Source organism: Chaetura pelagica, unplaced genomic scaffold (assembly GCF_000747805.2).
Source record: "Chaetura pelagica isolate M959 unplaced genomic scaffold, ChaPel_1.0 scaffold361, whole genome shotgun sequence".
Taxonomy (NCBI): Eukaryota; Metazoa; Chordata; class Aves; order Apodiformes; family Apodidae; genus Chaetura; species Chaetura pelagica.
Window position 1 is genome coordinate 1,438,416 of NW_009952363.1, and position 23,611 is coordinate 1,462,026.

The 23,611-nt window shown below is 49.6% G+C and overlaps 1 protein-coding gene across 1 annotated transcript in view; it reads left to right on the forward strand.

Annotated features, from left to right (window-relative positions):
• ASTN2 (astrotactin 2) overlaps positions 1 to 23,611 on the forward strand; it is a gene marked incomplete at its 3' end in the record, with an annotated part of 209,886 nt that overhangs the window by 13,285 nt on the left and 172,990 nt on the right. The window contains 2 exon segments of the mRNA XM_010007953.1: positions 18,781 to 19,165; positions 19,444 to 19,446. Coding sequence (XP_010006255.1) covers positions 18,781 to 19,165; positions 19,444 to 19,446 — 388 coding nt within the window.

Genomic DNA, 23,611 nt, shown 5'->3' on the forward strand with positions numbered 1-23,611 from the left:
GGGGCTGTAATGCTGCCTGCCAATAGCCTTGGTGTCTGAAAAGGCTTAGGAAATCCAAGCTCTAAATTAGCTCCCAAATCATCTTTTTTCCCTTTCCCTGGTCAAAGAGCCCTGCAGAGCAAAGCCCAGTTCCCCTTTTGTCCCTGGGCTCCCCAGAGAGCTGCTGGATCTGTGAAAGTGCTGGGAGTGCACAGTGTGATGGTTCCATGGGGATACCAGGAAGATCCTTGGCATGGTGATGTTCAAGAAAAGCTGGAGCACCCAAGGGAGAGATGGGGGAACAAATTTCTGGCATGTTTTCTCCCAGCTGTTGCTGCCCCATCCCCTTGCCCAGCTCCTGGTATAACCACTTTGCACTGCTGGCTTGGCAAGCACGTTGGGGTTCTCAGCTGCAGGGTTGGAGAGAGTGGGAGGGGAAGCATGGAGCTGCTGGAAGCCTCCCTAGGGAGCTGGGGTGCCCAGCCCATGCTTGTCCCAGTCGTACCACTGAGGGTGGCCAAGGTGATGGCATCACCAGCAGTGCATGTGACTGGGACATCTGAGGCCAGAGGAGTGGAGCAGGAGATGGACTGGCTGTGGGCCTGCCAGAGGAGGGGACAGCCTGTGCTGTGTCCAGCTGTTCCCTCCCAGCATCTCATTTCTGCCCTTGCCAGCTGCTTCTGCTGTGCTGTGGGATGGGAGCAGTTCTGCTTCCCTGCTCGCTGTGGTAGCAGGGGGGGATGCCTGCAGGGTACCTGTTCCCCAGTGCCCCTGGTGAGAGGTGGTGGAGCAGCTTCACTTGGCAGTGCTGCAGTGTTTTTGTGGCCAGGCTGTAGAGCTTCATCTTTTGCTTTCTCCTCCCTTGAGGGAGAAACAGAAAGGACTCAGCTTTGCTGTCTTTCCTGGAAATTTGAGCTTCAGCTCTTCAAATAGCTGGTGGTTCAGCATCCCTGCTGGCACTTCCACCCTCCTCACCAAACACAAATTGTTCTTTCAGTGTTCCAAACAATCCTCTGTAGACAGCTCTTGGTGCTCAGCTGCTGTGGGCAAAGTGCAGGCATTGAATCCAATATGCTCTCTGAACCCCAAAACCATCCCAGAAAGGGCTCCCGTGCCTTGTGCTTTGGGGTTTCCCACCTGGCTTTGCCTGTGGGTGAAGAAAGGGATCCTTCCTTGGAGGGTGAGCATCCTCAGGGCATGTTGCTGCAGTTCAGGGAGGGAGGCAGCCAGGCTGGGCTGTGCCTGTGAGCATCTCTCCCTCCCTGGCCCCTTAGAGGTGACACGTGCATGGGACAGAGCACAAGCTCTGCAGAGCAGCCTCAGGCTTTGAAGTCTACCTGCTTCATCTTAGTGGTAGGTACTCTGGGAAATAACAGAGGAAAATTCTACTTTTAGAGACATGTAACTTGTTTTTTGTATTGCTCTTTTAAAGGCTCCCTCAAGCTCTCTCCCCCTCCCTGGGCAATGCAGCCAGCTCTGAAGCAGAAGTGGTATTTTCTGCCAATGCAATGATTAGCCTTTCTGCTAATGACCCAAGAACAGTGTCCAAAATAAATGAGCCCAACCTGCTCATCGTATTAGCCAAATGATTGTAAAGAAAGAGGGAATGTCTGCAAAAACTGCTTAGGCAGCTGGAATCTGGAAGCATGGTGGAGTGGTTGCTCAAAGTATGGAGAGGAGCCATATGTCTTCAAAAAGCTGATCCTTGCCTGGAGCAGGGAGAGCCTCTGCATTATGAAGGAGGAGTTCTCCTCACCTCCTTCCCCCCCTTTTGAGGGAGGCTGGAGCTGTGGTTGTTCCTGGGCTTTGCTGGTTCCCAGCACTGAGGAGCTGGGGATGGGAAGATGTTTCTCCTCCACATTTGTTTGTTCCCATGTCCTTTAGATGGCAGCCCTGAGATGTTGGTCAGGGAGCAGCTGATGCAGTAACTGATACTTCATGAGCTGTTCTTGTGTCCTTCAGGCTCTTCCCAGTGCCCTTGGCAAGGTCATGGAACATCTTTGTTTCACATGGGGAAGAGAGAGGAGGAAAACAGGAAGATACCTGGGAGGCACGGGGTGGGGGGGATGGTTCTGAGAAGAAGGCAGGGGTTTCTGTGTGCCAGCCCTGTCATGAGTCACGGTGATACTCAAGTAAAATGAGAGCTTAACCCAGGAAGGGATTTTAAGGCTTTGTGTGAATGGGGCTGGTGCAGGAGCAGGGGTACATTATGAGGAAGGGTGAACAAGTGGAGGAGCTGGAGAGCTGGGTGTGACAACCCCTGGTTTTGGAAGCAGCTTGACCTTTTCTGTGGGGCAAACTCATTTAGAAAGGTGAGTTGTCTCCCTGGCTGCTGCTCATATGTCTTGGTAGGACTTTCACCGCCTGAATGCTCTGTGGGGGGTGGCAGTGGTGTGGTCAGTGTGGAGAAGGGCTCTGGGGACTGAAGCTTGAGTCTGACACCAACCCTGAATTCATAACTCTGTAGCCTTGAAGCTGTGTCACGTCAGAGGATGAGTGCGAGTCTTGTATCTTTTGTTTGATAGCAGAGAAAAATGCCCTTGTTCCTCTTGTCCCCTCAAGCAAGGGCAGCTGGAGACCTGGCTCGTGATGCATGAGGCCCTAAAAATTGCTGAGGAGGAGGAGGTCATCCTCCTTCCAGTCCCAGTGTGCGTGCCATATGCTGCCTGACCTTCTTTTCAGCACAGCTGATGCAACCTCCTGCTCGTGTGTTCAGCATCACAGCCTGGGGGGTCCCACCAGCCCCTCAGCATCACAGCTCTGGGTGTCCCACGGGGCTCTCCAGGAGGCAAATACACAGAGCTGACATATGACCAAAAGCATTTCATGCATATTTTATATACATATGCATTTATATATGAAATATAAACTTCATATATATGTCTATAAATATTATTTACTGAGCTGATATCTGGAATATGTAAGGTACAGAAATAGGAACCATGACTACTTATATTTTAATTTAACTGCATTCATATATAGCTAGTTTGTTGCTCTTTTCTGTTTTATATGGACTGAAATTGTGTCTTGAATTTCTTTCTCCCTTTCCTAATTGGTGGGGGAACTGCTAATTGTGTGTGTTTTGTTCTGAGAAGTTTCAGGTTAAAACTATTATCTGTACTGGAAAACATCCTGACAGTGCAAATACTGAAAACTCCAGCATGAAGTGGGTGAGCAAATGACCTTTGCTATCTTTGTACCCATCAATGTCTTTCACTGCCCTGAATGTCTCTGGAAGGAGCTTTTGGTCCCTGGGGTTTGGAGGCTGCTGCCAAAGCCAGTCTCACCTGCCCGCCCAGGCTGCATGGGCATAGCTGGGCACTTGGTGAACTTGGCTTGTGCTAATTTTTCACTGTCATTTTCTTAAACAAGTTTTTCAGGTTAAAGCTGAAGTGGTTTGGCTTTGGAAGGTGTGGTGTTTTGTGACTGCAGGATGAGTTTGTTTTGGCTTAGTTTTTGAGTGAAGGAGTTGGGGTTTTTTGAGTACTCCAAACCTGCCATATGTGCTGACCCTGTCAATAGCTCTGGTATCAGTTGGGATGCTCCAGGGAGTGCTGCCTTTCTCAAGGGTTTTGCAGGATAAGGATTACTTTTCCTTAAGATCTGTAGAGTGGAAGGGATTTGGAGAGGTCTTTAAATCCATCTCTCTTCCTCAGGGCAGGATCAATAACCCTTTGTCACTGGTGATGGATGTTTCTCTTTCCTGTTCTGCAAGGCTCCCCCATTCCCAGCACTGTCTGACACAGCTTTGGACTTGGACTGTGGCTGACCCAGGGAGGAGCAGCCTTGCAAACCCCACCAAAACACACTTCCCTTCCAGCACCTTGCCTTCAGCCCAACTTTGCAACAGCCTAATATTTCAGATAACTTTTACAATGTTTGGACTGATTGAAATAAGCAGGTGGTTTGAAGCGATTGATGGAGATCCTTTCCTGTAAATGTTTCTCTCAGAGGATTTAGCTTCAAGTATCTTGCTCCCAGTGAGCAGGGATGCAGGCTGGGATCCTGCCATTGCCTCAGCTTTGCCTTTTGCTTCTCAGCCAGAGGGTGCAGATGAGTCTGGAGGACAACTATCTGCTTTGACAGGAGAGTTGCAGTGACCATTGAGGACCTTGAGTTTGGACTTTTATTCCCTAAGACTCCTTCTTAGTATGTGCAAGGCACGTTCAGCATTTGGTTTTAAAACAGACCTGTGTGATGGCACCTGGTCTTAGATAAGAAACTGAACTGCTCTTCTGTGATCCCCAGCTCTGATCTGTCCTTGGATTTATGGATTTATCCTTGTCCTGCTCCCATGAAACAGGCAAGGTTGTTGCTGAGTTGCAGAAGGGCCTCTGGGATGCAGGGATTTAATGGCTTTTAGAACAGATACAGCTGTGGCAGAAGCTGGGAACCACACACAGCATCTCCACAGCTGTACAGCACCCTGAACCCCTAGGCTGTCCTCCCTGTGCCTGGGTGAGCAGAAAGCCCTGAGCTTTGGGCAAGGGGTGGCTCTGGGCAGGCTCCTTGATATGTTACCTTTCTTCCCACAAAGTTTCTGGTGTATAGGAAGGTTCTGTGATGGATAACTTCATGCAGTGACACCTGGCATCCATTGCTAGGAATGAGGGCTCTCTAGGAATTGTGGTAGAAGCTGCTATTCCTGTGCCCTGAAGTGGTACTCGTGGGTGGTGGCAGATCAGCATCAAGTGGAGAGAACTGCTGTGTGCAGGGCAGAGAGATGGTGCAGTCAGTGTTTGGCTTCCTGAGCTCCGCAGCATCAATGGGAAGAGCTGGTGCTTGGTGTCATTCTGCTGATTCATGGGCCACCTTGGCTTGGGAGAAACCCAGAACGTGTTCACAGCATGGTGGGGTGGTCACCAAGGAGAAGAGTAGGAAGCTAAAGCCCAGTGCAGGTTCTTAACCCTCTTGTGGTGTCCTTGTTCTGGTTGTTTTTATCCTGGTGTGTTTGTGGCTTGTCAGCATGGTGGGGTCCCTTGGTCCCTACTAGTGCCATGTGTCCTCTCTCTGGTGTAAGGGTGGAAACTGTTCCATGGCACAGAGCAAATACTTATGGCAAAAGTTAATGAGTAGATCCTTTGAGTTAATGAGGAGATCCTTTGAGTTCAGTTGCACTGTGGGGGACCATCACTGAGATATTTATGAGGACAAGAAAAGCAAGGGTGGAAATGAAGAGTTGTGGGCAGCTATCTTCAGGTCCTCTAAACCTGGAGATCCTGCTCTGGCAAGACCCATCCACGGTGGACACTTGGTGCCGTGGCTCAGGGTCCTTCTGCAAATCTCCCTGGAGCTGTCCTGCCTTCTGCTGTCCCTCTAACATTCCTCTTTGGGGTTGCACCCTCTCTTTAAATACCCAAAGGGGGTATTTAACCTCCCATTTGCAGACTTACCTTGTTCCACGGTGAGCATTTTTGGGCCAGGCAGGGACACAGTTGCCAAGTGTGTAATTTTACTCACCTGTTGCTCCTGGGACAGTCTTTTCCCCACCTCTTACTATCCAGGGCTATCACATTCAATTGCCTGCTGCAATTGTTTGGCTGTCACATCGATTTTTATCTCGAGTGTCCTTTGGAAAGGGAGCCCTGGGCTGACCCTGGGGATGTTAAAATGATGAATGTGTTTTGCACCTGGTGGTGGGAAGGAGAGGCTGCAGGGTTCCTGGCAGTCTGCAGCCTCTGCTGCCTGCACCAGTGGTGCTGCCTCTTCCCCGGAGGGAGGAGCATTCCAGAGGGGTGGCAAGGGATGGGGATGACTGCTCTGGCATGGTCGAGCTCTACTGGTGGCCAGAGGTGGCTCATGTCCTCAGCTGTGCCCTGGGATGGGTTAGGGAGGGTGGCTGTAGTGGCAGCAGGTCTTGGTAGGGTGGAGAGCAGGGTGTGCTGCTGCTTGAAACAGAGATAGAGGTGAGAGAGTGGAGCCCTGGCCCTTGTTTTCTTAGTTCTCTTCTTGCATGTAGTGACTCTGGCTCCATGTGGGCTCCTGAGGTTCTCTTTGTGTGCTGGATCCTACCCCAGCCCTCATCTGAGGCTGTCAGGAGACAAGAACTTGTTCTGAAAACTCCTTGATGGAAAACATTTGCACACATCCAGGTGCTCTCCAGCCATGGACCGGAAGGTCCTTCACCTTGGTGATTTGCACATTGACTGGGTGTTCTGGGCTCTCTGAGCTGGCACTTGGATGAGGACCATGAAGGCCTTGACCAGAAGTGTCGAACTAACTTTCCAGCACTCTGACTATACAATGTGCTAAGGGATGTTGTTCTTTTCTTGGCTTCCTTTGTCCTGTGGGAAATTACTCTTTGGTGATGAGAAGGGAGGTCAGATGCTGAGAACATCAGCTGAGAGCCTGGAGACCAAGAGTTTCTCTTTATTTGGAGCAAGGGGAGGGTTAGATTGATGAAGGAGCCTGTGAAGACCAGGGCTACCTCTCAAATAAATGCTGCTCTCTACTCAGGGGCTCTCTCCTCACCACCTGCCTTCCCCATGCTCCCCAAGAGAGCTGCTCCAGGAATGTACAGCTCTATTTTCATCTCCCATTCATGCTTTCCCTTCAGGCAAAGCTATTTCTTCTGCAGGAGGCCAGACCTTCTCCAAAGCTGGGAGCATTACATGGGCTGGGCTTAATTTAGATTAGATGGATGTTTCTGAACTCAGCCAAACATTGGGGTGAGTTGGGATGGAGCTGAAGATGGGCAGGAGGTGGTTTTCCTACCTCCCAGAAGCTAAAACCAGACTCTTGGAGGTATTTTCATCAAGGTGGGGGGGGGTGGGAAGCAAACCAAAGCTCAGTACCCACTGTGTGCATCAGGAACAGCAAATAAGTAGTGGAGAGGGACTCTGTGAGCCCAAAGGTGTGGGTAGAAGGGCTTTATTAGCTCCATTTGAAATATTTCCTCTCAATTCCCATTTAGCTGTGGAATTTAACTTTATTTTAGCTTTAAATTTAAATTTTCAAGACAGGCCTGTCAAATTAGTAAAAGGAAATTTGATTAGAAGATGGCAGCAGGATTGAGATCTTTGTTTTTCTCCACTTGTGTTTTGGCTGAGATGACTTTTAACCAAAAATACACCATTGGAAAGTAGTTTTTAGCTAATCAACAATATACAACTGGAGAAAAAAGAGCAGAGCTGGAAAATTCTTACCATTGACTCCCTAGCCAGTGGCTGTTCCTTGGCAGGAACATGGAAGGTCAGGCTGTGGGGCCAGGGCTGGTGTTGGGGATGACTTGAGGACCAAAGGGAAAAAGGGGTGTAGAAGAGGGTGGGAAGGCTTTGTGCTTTCCCTTGTCCCCTTCTGCCCACTGCTGTCTCCACATCTGGGATCAACCATTTGAAGTCCCTGAGGACACTGGTGGCTGAGCCTCAGCATGGCTCTGGGAGCTGCCCACCCCTTGTCTTGGTTAGTGGGGGATGTTTAAATCAGGGGGTGCTGTAAGGCCACTTTGACGTGGAGGTGTTGAGCTCTGCCCTTTAACCCCCTGCCTCTTGGTAGGTCTGTTATCTGTCCCTGGACCAGGCTGGGTGGGAGTTCATCCCAAAAGGCAGGATTTGATGGGGAGCAATGACTGAGGTAATTAAATTATGGAGTTAAGAGCTAATAACAGCTATGGCAAAAGGACAGGGCTGGAGAGCAGGGAGCTGCCAAGCCCAGAGATGTCCCATGGAGCCTCCCTGGGGGGGATGAATGAGGTTTTGGGGTGTGTAAAGGGCAGCTTTCCTTGTACAAAGCCCAGTTTGAAGCCTGTTTCAACAAATGAGTTACTGCCCACTAGCAGAACACCCAACCCCTGTGGCCATGGTTGCCCCTAGCAAGCTGGGGCTGGTGTCTCTGGGTGGGTGAGCAGACAGGGCATCACAGGGGGGGCAAGTGCCATGATTGATGCTGGGTGGGGTGTGGGCAGGGGGCTGGGAGGAGGCAACGGGGGGACAGGCTGGCTCCAAGGCAGTCCTCCTCACCCAGCCCCTGCCTGCTGCCCGGGCAGTGCCACCTGCCAGCGGTGCCTGAATTCACTCCGTGATCACTCACAGATGCTGTAATTACCCTGGCACTGCCATGTCCAAAACCTGACAGCAGCACCAGTGTGCACGGGGACTGGAGGATGTTATTAGCCTGTTATTATCCATTTACCCAGATATCCTGGATAATCAGCTTTCAGATGGGGAGAATTAATTGGTTTCATTTGGAGCACCAGGCATGTTTAATTGAAATGAATTCTTTCCCATTACCAAGCGGGCACTTTCTCAGCCACTGTTGGATGGGGAGGGGGACTCAGTGTTCCCATCATGGACCCTCATGGCACAGTGCAGCTGGGCTGCAGTGAATGAGCTGTAATAGCAGTGCCTTTCAGTCCTCTCTCCATCTGAGAAGTTCTTGTTTCTCCATGCACACAGCCATCCCAGGCATGCTCCAAACCTTCTACTCATAGCAAGGCTGGGGAGTGCAAGTCCTAAATTTTCTCAATCTCTCTAAGCTTATAGAGTGGTGTGTGCTTGGGAGCTTGGCAGGTCACTTTGGTGGCACACAGGTGTCATCATTGTGATGCTGCTGCTTTCTGTGGGCAAGAGGTGCAGGATGGAGTCAGGGGATGAGGGTCCCCCTCCTAGGGCTCAGTGGGCATGTTGTATCTGTGTGCAGGATGCTGAGGACTGTTGCTACCAAGGGCAACTTCACAGAATAAAACCACTTTCACACTTCCACTCTGCTCTAGGTCTTGCCCAGACTTTGCTACAGCACTAGGCAGGCTGCTGAGCTGGCCTTCCCCACAATGCACCAGTAAATGTGTTTTTGGAAGTACCAGCATCTTCGTACCTGTTCAGACTGTCTCTCCTGTAGTGTCAGACAGGGAAGAGATGTAGGTAGGAGCCCTGGTTTCTGTCTCCTTTGTTCTGCTCCCGTCATCTTTGATGTCCTGCATCCATACAGGGGAAAAAAAAAAAAGAGGAACTTGAATTGCAGGTGCCTCAAGCTTCAAGTTCTTCAGCATGGGGACTGTTCCCTAGGTATGCAGAGCTCTCCAGAGCTAAAGCTGCTCCAGCTGCTCCCCAGGGGTGCAAAGGATCCCTTAGCAGATGCAAGGTCTGCTTTTCTCCTCCCAGCCCAGCAGTGGGGTTCCAGAAAACCAGAGAGCTAAATGAAGCTGGTGCCTTCCAGTTGTTTCATATGCTTGGTTTTCTATCAATACAGCAAGAGGGCTGGGAGAACAAGGAGCAGGGTTTTGGTGAGATGGTTGGTGTGGTCCAACATGCTGCAGAATAAAAAGATTTCTGTGGATCTATGTGTGTAAGCAACGAGTGTGGGAGTTGTGTGGCAGAAAAACTTCTGTCCCCATGGATCTGAGACCTGAGGTCATTTGGAGGCATCACTCCCAGGGCTGGGTAATAGGAGCTCTGCATTCTTGGGCAGGAAGACAAAAAAGCCCTGAAACACTTGATAAATTTTATGTATGTGCAAAGTCCTGGTGAAGTTAATGGGTGTTAAGTGTGTGGTTAAGTGCTGCACTTAACTGGCTTCTTAATAACCCAGTGGGGATAGTTGTGATGGTTTTGAGAAAGAGAAGGTTTGTGGACTTGCTGAGCTCTTTGATCTTTTATTTAAATCAGTCTCAGCTCTGCCTGCTCTGTGATGCATGGGGGGATCAGTGCATTTCTAAAATTGTACATGTGCAAAGTGATACTTTTTTCTTCTCCTGGTGTGCAATGCCCCAGGTGTCAGTGGAGGTTCCTCTCCAGGTCGCAGGGGCTGTGGTGTGTGACTCCCAAGTGTGAGTTACGGTGCCAGAATTGCAAAGCACTTTCAGATGCCAAACCCTACCTATACCCATGCATGGAGCTTTTATCCCTTTTATTGTTTGATTACCCTCCCTCTCCCCCTGGAAAGCAGTGGTTTGTGCTGCTGCTTTTCATAAAGGTGTTCATTATGCTGAAATACTTGCTCTTTAAATATGGTAAGGCAGTTTGTCTCTTTTCTTTTTTTTTACACAATAGCTGGGATCATTTCCAAAACAGCTGCCAGCTATGGGCTCAGGAATAAACCTTCAAAAATACCCACCACCAACAAAAAGGGATCTTTTCCTCCCTTCCTGTGTGCACAGTGGTATTTCTCATCAGCTCCTTGCTCCATCAATTGTTTTGAGTTGTCCATAAATAAACTCTAAACCTCTTTTTCAGTCTCTTCTTCCTGTGTAGAGCAGCACCATACAGCAATGCAGTGGAGAGACCTGGTCCATCAGTGGAGCCTGGAGGCAATGGGCTACTTCAAGTTGTCCCTGCTCCTTAATGCTGTGGTGAATTTTTTTCCTCGCCACCTTTTCTGGACAACTGTCCAATATCTGGCAGCCACCAGAAGCTGGCTGGTTAGTTGAGCAGAAAGGATGTTGTACTGTCTCAGTCACTAGTGCTTGGAAGCTGGAAGCACCGTGTGAGTTGTGTTCGTGTTCCCTCACCCAGAGAGGTGCATCTCTTATTAGATTATTTTTTTGGTTTTAATATATGCAGGATATAGAGTGGGAACAACATTAACTTGCACTAATGGTTGCGAGATCCTCTGAGAATTAGCTGCATTTTTTTTGTAAATTAGTGAGGAAGTAGATAAACACAATTATTTAAAAAAAACCACAAGGAAGGTACTTTTGCAGCAGCACTACATGTTACTCACTTATCTGACAAGTGTTCTTTGCTTCTAATTATATTTCATCATTTACTAGGAACTGCTCTGCTGGTAGATATTGTAATAGTGCCACTAATTTGAGACCTTGGTTTGGCACTTGTTTATATGGGGTATACTGCAGTGGCTGTGGTTTTGGGGGGCTCTGTGGTAATTGTCCCTTGAGTCTGTGGTGGCTCCAGGAGGGCCCAGCTGATGCCTTGGTGCTACAGAGCTGAGCTGTGTACACCAGCTCTGGGAGATGCTCTCCTGCAATCACTGTTCAAACCAAGCAGATAAACATGGGGAAGGAGTGAAGGTAGGATCTACACCATGTTTTGGAGGCGGCACTGAGTGATGGAGATGCTGAGGGTTGTGGGTGGTCACTCAGGAGGTCTGAAATCAGACTGAGGCAAAGGCTCCTAGGAGCTCTGGAGGGAGGGAAGGTGAGGCAGGGCTGTGGTCCCTACTAGCATCAGGCAAGGTCAAGCTGCTGTTACTGGTGATTTAACTGAAACCATGCTGGAACTGAGCCTTGGAGGATGCCATTGCTCTTCTCTTTCATGTGGGAATGTATTAGGGCTACAGACAATCTCTCTGATATCAGATGGATTCCCATTTGCTCTTCCCCTGGCAGAGGCTGCCTTCCCAGGATGTGACCACAGGGCAGTTCTGCCAGCTGGTGGGATGCTCCTTGCCTGAGCTGGGTGTCCATGGGTGGTCAGGGTTGGTGCTCTGGCCTGAAGACAGTGCAGAGAATTTTCTGGGTGGTGACTCTGCCCTTGCTGATTTTGAGGGACTCACCTGCAGCCCCATGTTTAACTGTAAGATGCTTTTTGTGTTGGCACAGCCCTGGGCACTTGCAACCTGTAGTGTGAGTGTGTGGCTGCCCTTGCTCATGGGACCTCTTGTGCTGGGAGGCACTTACTGTAGGTGTGGTGACTTGTTTTATTTGAAATCCAGGTGGTTGGTTCTTAACTCAAGTGGTTTTTTTCCTCCCCTTCAGAATTAGCTAAAATACAATTCAAGTATTGGATGTAAATGAGCAAAGGTGGAGGAGCATGTGGAGGTGTCTGGCAAGGCTCAGTGAGGAGGAGGGATGAGGCTTGGTAACTGAAACACAGCTTTTGGTTTTTGTCTCAGCTTTGTGCTCAGCCAGCCTGCCCGTGTTAGGGAAACATGAGTGCAAAAGGACAAGACCTTATGCATTTTAATACCTTCTCTCTCTGAGGGCAAGCTCCAGGTCAGCAGGTCAGCAGATTGAGGTGAACCGTTTAGCGTGCATTAAAATCACAATGTATGCAGTCTGCACTCTGGCTTGGAAAAAAAGCTGGCAATCGGGTGCTTAATAAAATCACCTCCAGGCCTCCCCTTTCAGCTCACTGCAAATAAATGCCTTCTTTTTTACATCATAAAAATGGATTGAGAGTCATTTGGAATTGTTATCCCAGCAAGGTGTGCAGCTCGGGCTACGCAGGCACATTTGGTGTGATTCAGGGTTGTGTGTTTTGGTGCCTGCACACCCAGCTGGAGCCTGGGAGGCCATTCAAACAAACATTCACTGGAACATCACCTTGCATGTCTGAACGGTGCAGAAAAGCTGACTAGCAGGTTCATTCTATCTTTTTTTGTTTCCCTTCTTGAATGAAACAGCAAAACAAAATTCAGCGTGGCTTAAAAAAAATGAAAGTGATATGGAAATGTGACTTTTTTTCTGACTTGCCATTTGTTTTAATGTGGAAGAGTCAGAGTTCTTAAAGTTATGGTTCCCACAGCAACTGTAACTCACCTCCTCTGCATGCGTTATACTGTGCAGGACTCTATATGCTCTTAAATCTATGCCCAATGCCTTGATGTATGGGATGGCAAGCAGAGGAGCTGTGTGTGAGGGATCTACAGGGGCCTGATGGAGAGATCCTGTGGGGACTCTTCCTTTTAAACTCCTAGGCCAGATCCTACACTCACACCACTATAAACCCTTTGAGAGAGGGGGGTTCATAGGTGTCCTGGTTTGAGCCAGGATGAAGCCAATTTTTCTTTTTAGTGATTTTTTTTTTTTTCCTTCAGTAAGCTTTCTTGTAGCTAGCAACAGTGTGTTCTGCTAGGCTGATAAGACAGTGGAATGTTTTTCTAACTACTGAGGCTTCAAGGCTGCACCTGCACTCTGCTGGCTCAGACACTATGGGGAGATCTGTGACCCCCCCGTAGGAGGCTGAGTTAGACGGACAGCAAAATTGGCCAAAGATATTCCATTCCATATATCTACGTAAGCTCAGAGGAAGGTCAGAGATCACAGAGGACAACTTCCTTCCTTCTTCTCCCCTTCTCTTCCGTCCATGGCCGGCGTCCAGGGAGGACTCTGTTCATCCATCACCGTCAATCCTCAGCCTTGATCTCTCCTGACCCCCATAACTCTCTGCTCTCTTCCAGCAGCAGCTCCAGGATTCCTCGGGACTCTTCCCAGTTCAGGGAAGTGCTGTGGGAGTTGCTGGGGTGGGGGGAGGCGAGAGGCTTTTGCCCATACCTGAATATATCTGTATATAATTGTATATATTTTCTTGTATGATTCATTAGTGTTTTAATTAAAGCTGTGTAGTTTAGTTTTCAATCCAGCCAAGTCTCTCTCTTTTTCTCTCTCTCCTTCCCTACCTGGGTGGGAGGGGGACGGGATCGAGAGCATTGTTGTCGGACCTGAGTCAAACTGTGACAATAGGTGCTGTCAGCTCTGGGCAGGGTTAGGTGATGGAATCATAGAATAGTTTTGGTTGGAAGGGACCTTAAAGATCATTTTGTCTCAAGCCTCCTGCATTAGCAGGGACACCTCCCACTAGATCAAGTTGCTCCAAGCCCCATCCAACCTGCCCTTTGAACACTCCCAGGGATGGGGCAGCCACAGCTTCCCTGGGCAACCTGGGCCAGGGTCTCACCACCCTCACAGCAAAGAATTTATTTCTAATGTCCAACTCTCCCATCCTCCAGTTTTAATCCATTCCCTCTTGTCCTCTCACTACATGGTTGTGGTAACACCAACAGAAAACTGTCCCATTGTCACTGGAGCTCAGTGATGTTGTAAGAACCCTGGAAAAGGGGAGGAAGGCAGTACAGGTCTCTTGGGGCCAGGATTCAAGCAGCTATCCCTGCTCAGCAAAGCCTTGAGGTGTGTGCTTTAGTCTCATGGACTGTAATGGGAATTAATCACATATTTAGAGTGAAGTATGTGGTTAAGCACCTTGGTGGAGTGGTACTCAAATGGGGATTTGAAGGGTGCAGGAGAAATCACTGTAGTTTTTAGTAGATATACCTTGTTATGTCAGTCTTTTATGAAGAGGTGAGTTGTTTTCAGCTTGGCATCCTGAGTGGTTGTTCCTTCCTAGCCTTTGTGCTGACTTACTCTTTGACCTTGGTCTCATCTTCATGCTCTGCCTTGGTTTCCCTCTTTGATGCTCACCTGGCCATGTTGGTGGTGCAGTAAACAGCACAAACTCCCTCATTTTGAGGATGGCAGTTGGAGGTTGGTGTTGTCCCCGCTCTGGGGACCAGCACACTCTAGAACATCCTTTCCCCTGCCCTGCTTTTCCCTCAAATCTAGAGGGATCTTGTGCCATCTGTGGATGTGTCCTGTTTCCTGTGAGGACGAGGACACAGCAGGGTGCAGAAGTCGTCATGAAGAACAGCAGTGCACAGGATGGGGAAGGCTCCAAGAGGTGTCTGCAGAGATCAGCCTTATTTTTCATCATTAATGGTCTGAATGAAGGTGCAAACAGCATGTTAATTAAGATCTGCAGAAGAAATATTTTAAATTGAGAGATACAGCAAAGAAAAAACGATAAGGCAAAGGAGTCCTAGGGAGAAGGAGGTGTGGAGGTTTCATCTGGAAAGGGAAGAAGCAGATGCCATGTAACCCAATATGTTAAATGTGGTATTTTTCTTCCAGAATTGTTCTATGTGTAGACCTCTTGGGATGTGGGTGCCAGAGTCTGGCTAGACCTGCTGATGGAGCCAGTGGGAAGAGAATGGTAAGACCTGGGTTTGCCTCCTGCAGCCTAGGCTTGAATGGGTGTCTTCTCTGAGTTTGGTTGCAGCAAAGGATTTGGCCAAGAGGACTGATTGCCAGTTAGCAGCCTGTTAAAATGGCTATTGCAGATGATACCAGCTCTCCTTTTGGTTGCTCTTTGCCCTGGGATGTGGCCTTGGAGGATCTGTGCCCAGGAGCAAGATTTTTCCTGGTAAAACAGCATTTATAGGGTCTCTGTTCCGTTGGCTATCACTTCTAGTGAAATTAATTGGAAATCTGTTAGCTCGTACTACAACATGGCTAAAACCTAATGCAAATATTTGTTACACCTGCTCATTGAGCACTGCTTTATTATAGCAGAAACCAGCCAGGAGAGGCTTGTGTGCTGATCTGCAGAGGTCTGAGGTTTGGTCCATGCTGGTGGCATCTCCCACCTTGGTCTGTGGTAGCTGGATGTGGGCCTGCCTGGCAGCCTGTGTCCAGGGTCTGGAGTTGCTTTCTGCCTCTGGGTTGACCTGAGAGGGGATTAGATACTCTAAAAAAGAGATCAGAATGCTGTGACTCATGAAAGAAATGTAGGAAAAGCCAAATTGGGGGACTAGAAGGAACTGTGGAGATCATCTGCTCTGACTTCCAGTGCCACCCACCCTGCAAGAGTTCCCTGAAACCTTTATTTCTCTTTTGAAATAAAGCATAACATTTCTAAAAAGCATCTGGGCTTAATTATCCATCACTGTAAATTTATTTTTTTTTAAATCTGCTGCAAACTTGGTAAATTGTTTTAGTGTTTAATTGCCTTGATGGCCAAAAAGGAAGGAAAGAAGAAAGTGAACAGTGTGAAGAGCTCCAAGGATCATGTGGTTATCACTGATACCTGTTCACATACTGTGACTTGTCCTCTGGGACAGTGCAGGGTGATGTGATGCTCTGGCATTAGGGAAAGCCCAGAGCCTGTTGTAAAGAAGAGTTTGCTCAGACCCCAGAGGAGTGGCCAGATTCCCTCATCTTTTACTTCTTTGGTAGAGAAGGATGGTGGCTTGTGTTTGTAGAAGCACGTGCATCTTAATCCTGCTCAGAAATTGTTCAGCATCTCAGATGGCCAAACAAAGCTCAGCCTCCAGGCTGGCAGCTTGGCAGCCTTCACAATTTATGTGAGACCCCAATCTCCTGGGCTTTGAGGTGGTTTCTTCCATCAGTTCAGCTGGACAGTTTGCTGGGCCATCATGTCTAGACCGTGCTTTTGCCAGGAAAAAGATCATCTGGTTAGACCAGATGATCCTGGAGGTCTCTTCCAACCCAGTATTCTATGATTGATTTTCCTTTGGTGCTTCAAATAAGCCCCAGCCTTGCTGCTTCCAGTTTCAGCCATGATTTGCTTCTGTGTCACAAGTCCTGCAGTTCTGCACACACATACATGTTGTTCCCACCAGTCTTTTCTCCTCCCATCCTCTCTCTTCTTCTGTGGGTCTTGGCAGTGCTCTGGTGCTGGGTGGCTCTGGCTTGGCCAGCACAGGGCACATGGGAGCAGGGCAGGAAGGACATTACCAGGGAGAATATGCATGTTCACAGCTCAGAGGATTAAAGGCCTGTGTTCTTATCACTGCAGAGCAGAGTATTATAAATCCAGCCTTAGAATACCAAATCCCTGTGCGGCTCGGCCATTGTTTGGGAATATTAAAAAGCTCAGAGACAGAAATAATCAGTTTCCGAATGACACATTGTCAAATAAAGCATTTCTCATATTATCCCTTCCTTCTCCTTTCTCTCTCTGTCTCTCAGTTGGATAATTTAACATGAAAAATAGATTGAAACGAGGCTGGCTTGAATGCATCCTAAGTTTGACTTTTTTTTTTTTCCTTCCCTCCCTCCCCTTTCCCCCAGGAAGGTCTCCTGGTGTGTGTGTTGTGGTAAACAAAGAGCTGCTGGTGTGGGGTCAGGAATGAAAGGAGCACATCAAAATTCAGCTGCCCGTGAGTGCTTCCCGAGGATCTGACCCAGGCATCCTCAGCCCTTCCTGGGCAGAGAAGGGGCTGTTGTCTTGGTGGCTGGTGGAGCAGAGACTTCCAGCTCTTCCCCAAGGAATACAGGAGCTGTGGCTGGGCTGGGAGCCCTTGACTTGCTTGAGCCAGCTCAGTCACTCCTGAGCCAGGAGGGGAAGAGCACACAACCTCTGTGCTTTTACACCTTTTTTGTAATTTATTGTAAGCAGAGAGATCTTGAATTTAATCTGCTGACAGGTTTATCTGGGGGTGGATGTGAGGTGAGGCCTGCCAGGCAGGACCATGATGGCTCTTACACTGCTGTGGGTGCCAGGAGCCCTTCCCTGGGTCCAGCTGGCGAAGCTGCTCCTTGTGCAGGGCTTTCTTGGTCACCCTGACCAAGTGCCTGGGTTGTCCCTAGTTGTGCTTTTCCAGAGAGGAAAAGTGCCTGTGGGTGTGGAGCAGGCACAGACAGCCCTGCTCTGCCCACTGGGTGCTTTGCCATTGCAGAGAGCACCCAGGCATAAGTGCAAAGTAGCTTAGGGTCTTGGTGGTGAGACCTTGAAGAAGGCTTTTCCCAATAGTCATGTCTGTGTTGTTCTGAAATCCTTCTGCAATGTGAGAGCCCTCACTTTGCTAGGACACTGGCCCACAAGCCAGATCTGATTTTGCAATGTGGCCCTACTGTGGCCTTGTGGAGGGTCTGCTGTGCTGTGATTTCTCTCCAGAAAACTGAACTGCTTTTCCTGATGGCATGTGCCACCTAAATTGAGGGAGTCAAGCTGAACAGTGTCTTCCTGAATCCCCCAGCCTTGCTCCCATTAGTACCAATTAGGGGAAAGAAAAGCAGGTCCTGGTGGGACGTGCTGGGCTGGGCTCCTCTCTACAGCGGGTCCTAGTGCTGAGGTCACACAGGGAAGCATCTCTTCTCCATGCCTGCTTCCAAGGCCCCTCTCCCAGCTAACTCCTCCTGTGAGCAGTTTTCCATGCCACCTCTTCGTAGTTGATCCTGTTTACAAGTCAGAGCCTCCCTCCAGGTAAACACGGTGTTTAGTATGGAATGCAGATGAAATATTTGTCATGTCTCTGCTTTGTTTGTGCACGGTCCGTAAAGTTCTGGGCTGTGACATCCCCTGTGCCAAAGAAACGCCTGCCCTGCCCTGCCTGTTCCACGTCATGCTGCAAAGCCCTGATTGCTCATGCTGCTCTTGATTTACATGCCCTTCTTTTCTTGTCTGCCACGGCATAAAATTGCTCTGGTGCTGTGGAGATTAAGAGGCTGGAAGCTGGCACATGTACAGCACTGCCTGCATGGGCTGAGCGAGGGTGGCTGAATTAACCTCCAGTGCTGCCCAGCCTGGCTCCCTTGGAGGAGATGCCACTTCCATAGGTTTTATAGGTATTTAGGAAACTTTTGTTTTTGGTAAAGATTTTTTTTCTTTTATGGTAATGTATTTGGGAGTTGCTTCAAATAAAATGTCGAGGTGGGGGAAGAGGAGAGAATTGCACTGAAGGTTTTGGTCTGGAAGATGTTGTGCTGTGCCCCCAGGTCTGCAGCTGAAACCTCATTGAAATCATAAGCAAATTGCAAGCAGAAGTGATGGAGCTGAAGGAGCTCCCCTGTGCCTTGGGGAGCAGCAGTTGTGTGGTGCCATTTGTTGCACAGTCATTTGTGGGAAGTGTTCTGTGTCTCAGCTGAGGTTTACTGCTCCTGTGTTGGTAGCTGGGTTGTTTTAATGAGCTTTTTTTCATTGAAATGGTGTGATTGTCTTTTCCCACGTCTCTGGGCAGGGTGGGTGAAGAGTGATAACCTACCTCATGCCCCTGTGAGTGAACGAGCTGGGGGGACCCAGGGGCATGTGGTAAGAACAAAGTCCCTGGGACTTTGGGCAGAGCTGAGCCAGGGAGTCACTGTGCTGTCTCCAGCTTTAGCTCCCTGCTCCACCTTCCTGTGATGTCCTGCCTCAGAGGTGGCTGGTCATGAACCCACCTGCGTGTGGTTCCTGGAGTGTTAACGAAAGGGTGCTCGGGTGGCAGAAGAGGAGAGGGCTCACAGATTCTGGCTGCAGCATCTCCTGACCCATTCCTGTGCCCTTCCCGACTCATCACCTCTCCCTGGACTCCACGCATCTCTTGACCCCTGCCCTTTGCTCTCCTCTGCAGGGTGGGCTGATCGCGCTGCTGCTGCTCCTCCTGGTCTTCACGGTGGCTCTGTACGCCCAGCGGCGCTGGCACAAGCGGCGCCGCATCCCGCAGAAAAGCGCCAGCACCGAGGCCACCCACGAGATCCACTACATCCCCTCGGTGCTGCTGGGCCCCCAGGCCCGCGAGAGCTTCCGCAACTCGCGCCTCCAGGCCCACAACTCGGTCATCGGGGTCCCCATCCGTGAGACCCCCATCCTGGATGACTACGAGGACGAGGAGGAGGAGGAGACGCCGCGGCGGGCAGAGCCCAGCACCAGGGAGGACGAGTTTGGCAGCCAAGTCACACGGACACTGGAGAGCCTGGGTCGGGGTGGGGAGGAGAAGCCTGACTACGAAAAGAAAGGTTTGTGGCTTTTTTATCTCCTATTTCCCTTTCCCTGCCCCCTGCTGGGGTGTCTGTCCTGTGCGGTGCCACCTAGAGAGGATGGGTCATCCACACGTAGCCCTTGTGGCTGGTGCTTGGCCCTCCAGGCTTTGGTGCTCAGTTGTCATCTACAAGATGGTTTGCAGACATTGTCCTGAAGCTGCCCTTCCTGAGAGGGGAATCACCTATGGATGGTGCTGGGGAAACTGAGACACAGCAGCTGTGAGCCCTCAGTGTTTATTGTGAGCTCCGAGGAGCAGGTCTGGTCTTGCAGCACTCCCTGGCTCTGTGTTGCTGGTGGTTCAGGTGCCGTAGGAGTATGTGAGCTGTGTGCTTGGGAGCTCCACCTAGGTGTGGATTCACAGCACCTGACCTGTCTCATTTCACAGAATCACAGACTTGTTTGGGTTGGAAGGGACCCTGAAGATAATCTAGATCCAACCCCCCTGCATGGGCAGGGACACCTCCCACCAGACCAGGTTGCTTCAAGCCCCATCCAACCTGCCTTTGAACATTTCAGGGATGGGGCAGCCACGACTCCTCTGAGCAACTTGTTCCTGTGTTTCCCTGCCCCCACAGGAAAAAAATTCATCTCATCCTCTTTCAAAACAAGTCTGTTTCCAGCATGAGCCTGTGCATTTTGATGAGTTGTGAAGCTGGTGGCTCTACTTTCAGGCTTGGTGGTGTATCTGGTCCCAGTAATGGCAGAAAAGGGGCAGTGAGAAGTTGCTTGGTGGGAGAAGCAGAGCTGGCCTTTCCCCAGGGAGGACAGCTGCTCTTTTGTCATGAGTTTGTGCAGCACCATGCATGGGGCAGTGAGCCGAGACCTCCAGCAGTGCTAGAACAGCCATGTCAACAAGGTGGAAGTATTGGGATTCATCTCAACTTCTTGGTCTGAGTGCTGGCACGTGGGTGTCCATCATGCTGGCTGTTTCTTTCTAGATGGAAGGTATGTTCACTGCCTTACTGTTGAGTAGGGCTCCAGTTCTAGTGACAAACATGTTGGTGGGTGTGGGTTCTGACTGCTGCCTGTCCCTGTGGTGCTGACTGCTTGTAATATTGGATAACTCTGCTGTTGTAAGGTGAAAGTTCCCCTGTAGCAGCTCTGGGTAGCAGGGAAGGGCTGGGCTGGGAAGGTGCTGCAGATGCTTTGTGCCTTCCCTGAAGGTGCTGGGCTGGAATCTGGAGGAGCTCTACTCCCTTTGTCATTCCCTCTCCCCAAAGTTCTGCTCAGCTCAGAAAGAAAGTAATGGTGGGGTCCTTCTAGGTAAAGGGCTTCAACACAGGTACAGCAAGTAGACAAAGGTTGGATGCAATAGGACGGACAGACAGGGTCCCTTGCTGTCACAGTGTAGATGGAGCCTGTATGGCCAGAGCTTGGAAGGGCTTCTGCAGGCTGAGCAGCCGGGCAGGTATGTTACTTGCTGTCAGACTGCACAGCCTGTCCTGGGAGAGGAGGAAGAGAGACCAGACTATTAGTGACAGTGCTGGTGCTGGGCCTCAATGCACTGCTGGAAGGCACTCAGGAGCTGCAGGGGGAGGCCAGTGCCAGAGCCTACATAAAGCAGTCTAGACTGGCTACTCTTTAGTTAGTTTCTCCTGACTGCAGATAAAACTGGTGCTGCTGGACCATGTGGTTCTGCTCTCTGCACTTAGACAAGTGTTGCCCAGAGGGCCAGGCAGGGTCTGAGTGCTGCTCTCTTGCCTGTGTGGGGATGGTGGGACTGTGGGCTGCATGGATACAACTGTGGGACTCAGGGGAAGATTTCCCTGCAAAGAGAAGAGCAGCATTTTCCCCAGAGTGTTTTGGCTGATGCACACTTGATTGCCTGCAGTTTAAAAGTCTGCCTCTCAGAAGCTGCAACACCCACCTCTGCTTATTGAGATGTTATTAGAAGCCATTTAATATCGTTCACCTGCAATGCTCAATAAAATGCATTTGAATAAACAAAAGCCAAGTACATTAGTGCTGATTACTGAGTGACTCCGGTAAGAGTGAGGAAGGGATATGCTGGCTCCTTCTGTGCAGGGAAGGGGCTCTTAGGGTGACACTGGACTGTCCTTCCCTTCTTCCTGTGAGTGTGTGGGGCTCCTACAAAGGCTGAGTGGTCCCTGGGGTACAGCGATGGGGACAGGGACTTTTCTCAGCCTGTACAGCTCTGAGCATCCAAGCTGGGGAGAGCCCTGATGATGTATTGTGCCTGGAAAGCAGGTCCCTGCACCTGTGACTGTTGTAAATCATGGCTGAGGTTGTTCCTTCCCCCCTCTTTCAGTGCTTTTTAGTATTTTAATCAAGGTGATTACAACAGTGATGGTTATCACTGTTCAGACAAATGCAGAGGTGCCCAGGGGTCCATCTGCTGTCCTGGATTGCTGATCTGTGCATCCCTATTGTCGTTCCCTGTTGTGTACAGCTGGCTGTTACTGGCCCATGGTGTTAAGAGATATTTCTCCAGCCCTCTACTCAGTGGCAATGAACAAATGAAAACCTTCACATTAATAACTGAGCTACCTTTTTTTATTCTTTCATATTCTCTTCTTTGTTTTGCTTTTCTATAAATAATTTAGAGTTGTGTGAGTGGGAAAGACAGCAGTAACTGCATTTCAGTCCTCTTCAAAACATAATAGTAAACAAGATCTAGGACAGAATATTAAATTGAGATCTTCAGGAATTGGCAATAAAGAAACTCTTATACTGACTGAAAAATCCCCCTAAGCCAGGGCTGCAAGCTGCCTGCAGGATCAGGGCTACCCCAGGCTGTGAGATATGTTCACAAATGCTGCCACCAGTTCAGCTGGTGAAGGTACTGGGCTTTGCACCTTGGATGGAGGCAGATTCCTGTCTTGCCTGTTCTGATCCTTCCAAACTGTGCCAGTTCACTGTGAGTTTCCTCCCAGATAGGCATTGTTCCCTCTTGGATGAGGCTTTGCTGAAGGAGTCAAGCTGCAATATGTGCTAGTTGCTCCTCTTTGCTGAAGCTGGTCAGAGCCTGGATCATCAAGGATGAGGTAGCTGTAGTTCAGACCTGGGATTTTTATGCCAGAAATATCTGGATAATGTTCTGTGGGCTTTGCACTCTGACCCGGTTTCCACAAGAGTGAGACACACAGTGATTCAGGAGGTACTGAGTGTTCTGTGCACACAGGCCCTTTGACCTGCCCACGAGCAGCAGATGCAGCCAGGATTCCCATGGTAATGTGGCAGGTGTGGTGGAGAAACTCTACAGTTGGTGCCAGCAGACACCACGTACTGGAGAATCCCCAGGGGCTGGATATCAGCTCAGTTCTGGCACAGTTTTACAGGTGGAAGGAAGATGGATGTGTCAAGGGAAACCCAGCTGGAGCATGGCCCTAGCTTGAGACCAGGCTTAGCTTTTCCCCTGGTGCTGGGCTGCCAGGTCCTGGGATGATGACTGAGGCTGGGTGAGGAGTTGTGCCTACATCCCAGGGTGTCCCTCAACACCCAGGGAAAAGCTCTCCTTGTTCCTCTCGCAGTGTAGCTCTGATAAGACACCAGCTGGGACTTGTCAGCAGGCTCCACACGGTATTATCACTGGGACTGTCACTAGAAGCTCTTTCAAGTGTCACTTCCTAGCATTAATTACCAGGGATGGCAAATCCAATGAAGACAGAGCATTTTGGTTCACCCTCCACCTGCCTGCCCTGATTATTCCTGTGCCCCCCCCACCTCATGCCAGGCAGTGATTGATTTGCAGGTGCCAGGTTGTGATTGCAGCAGGCACTTGCCATCATTTGGGATCCCTGTGCTGTGCAGCTCTTGGGCTCAGTTTCCGTGAGGAAGACTGTGGGTTTTTTATGCCTTATGTGGAGCTTCTGGATGTATCAAGTCAGGTGGGGAATTGCACTGGATGACTCCACTGTGAACAGCCCTGCAAAACGGGACAGAAGTCCCTACCAGGGATGTTGAGCAGCACAAATGTCTGTGTTGCAAATCACAGATCAGCAGAGCATGGATCAGTGAGCCAAACTTTCCTAAGTCTCAGGCACTGCTCTGCAGTGATGCGATGGAAGAGCTGCTCCCACGTGGTGCTGGAGCATCTGAAGTGAACCCCAGCACAAACAAAACACATGAGCAATGTGCTGAATAATGACATCTTGCAACAAGCGTGTCTGAGTGATAAAGTTAATGAAATTACAGGTTCTGACCTGATACCAGGCTCTGCTGTGGGTAGATAAACAGCAGGGCAAAGATGAGATGCTTGTTTCTCCCTGGCTGCAGCTGTAATCTGGGTACACTGTGCAGGGCCATTAACATTATTACTGTCATGCAAAATCATTTTTGACTTGGGGGGGTGGGGGGAGAAGAAAAATCCCCTAGAAAACTCCCTAGAAAATGGAAAGCTGACAAAATTAGAACTGCAGCAGGAGCACAAACTGACCTGGTGACATTGCACAGAACCCAGA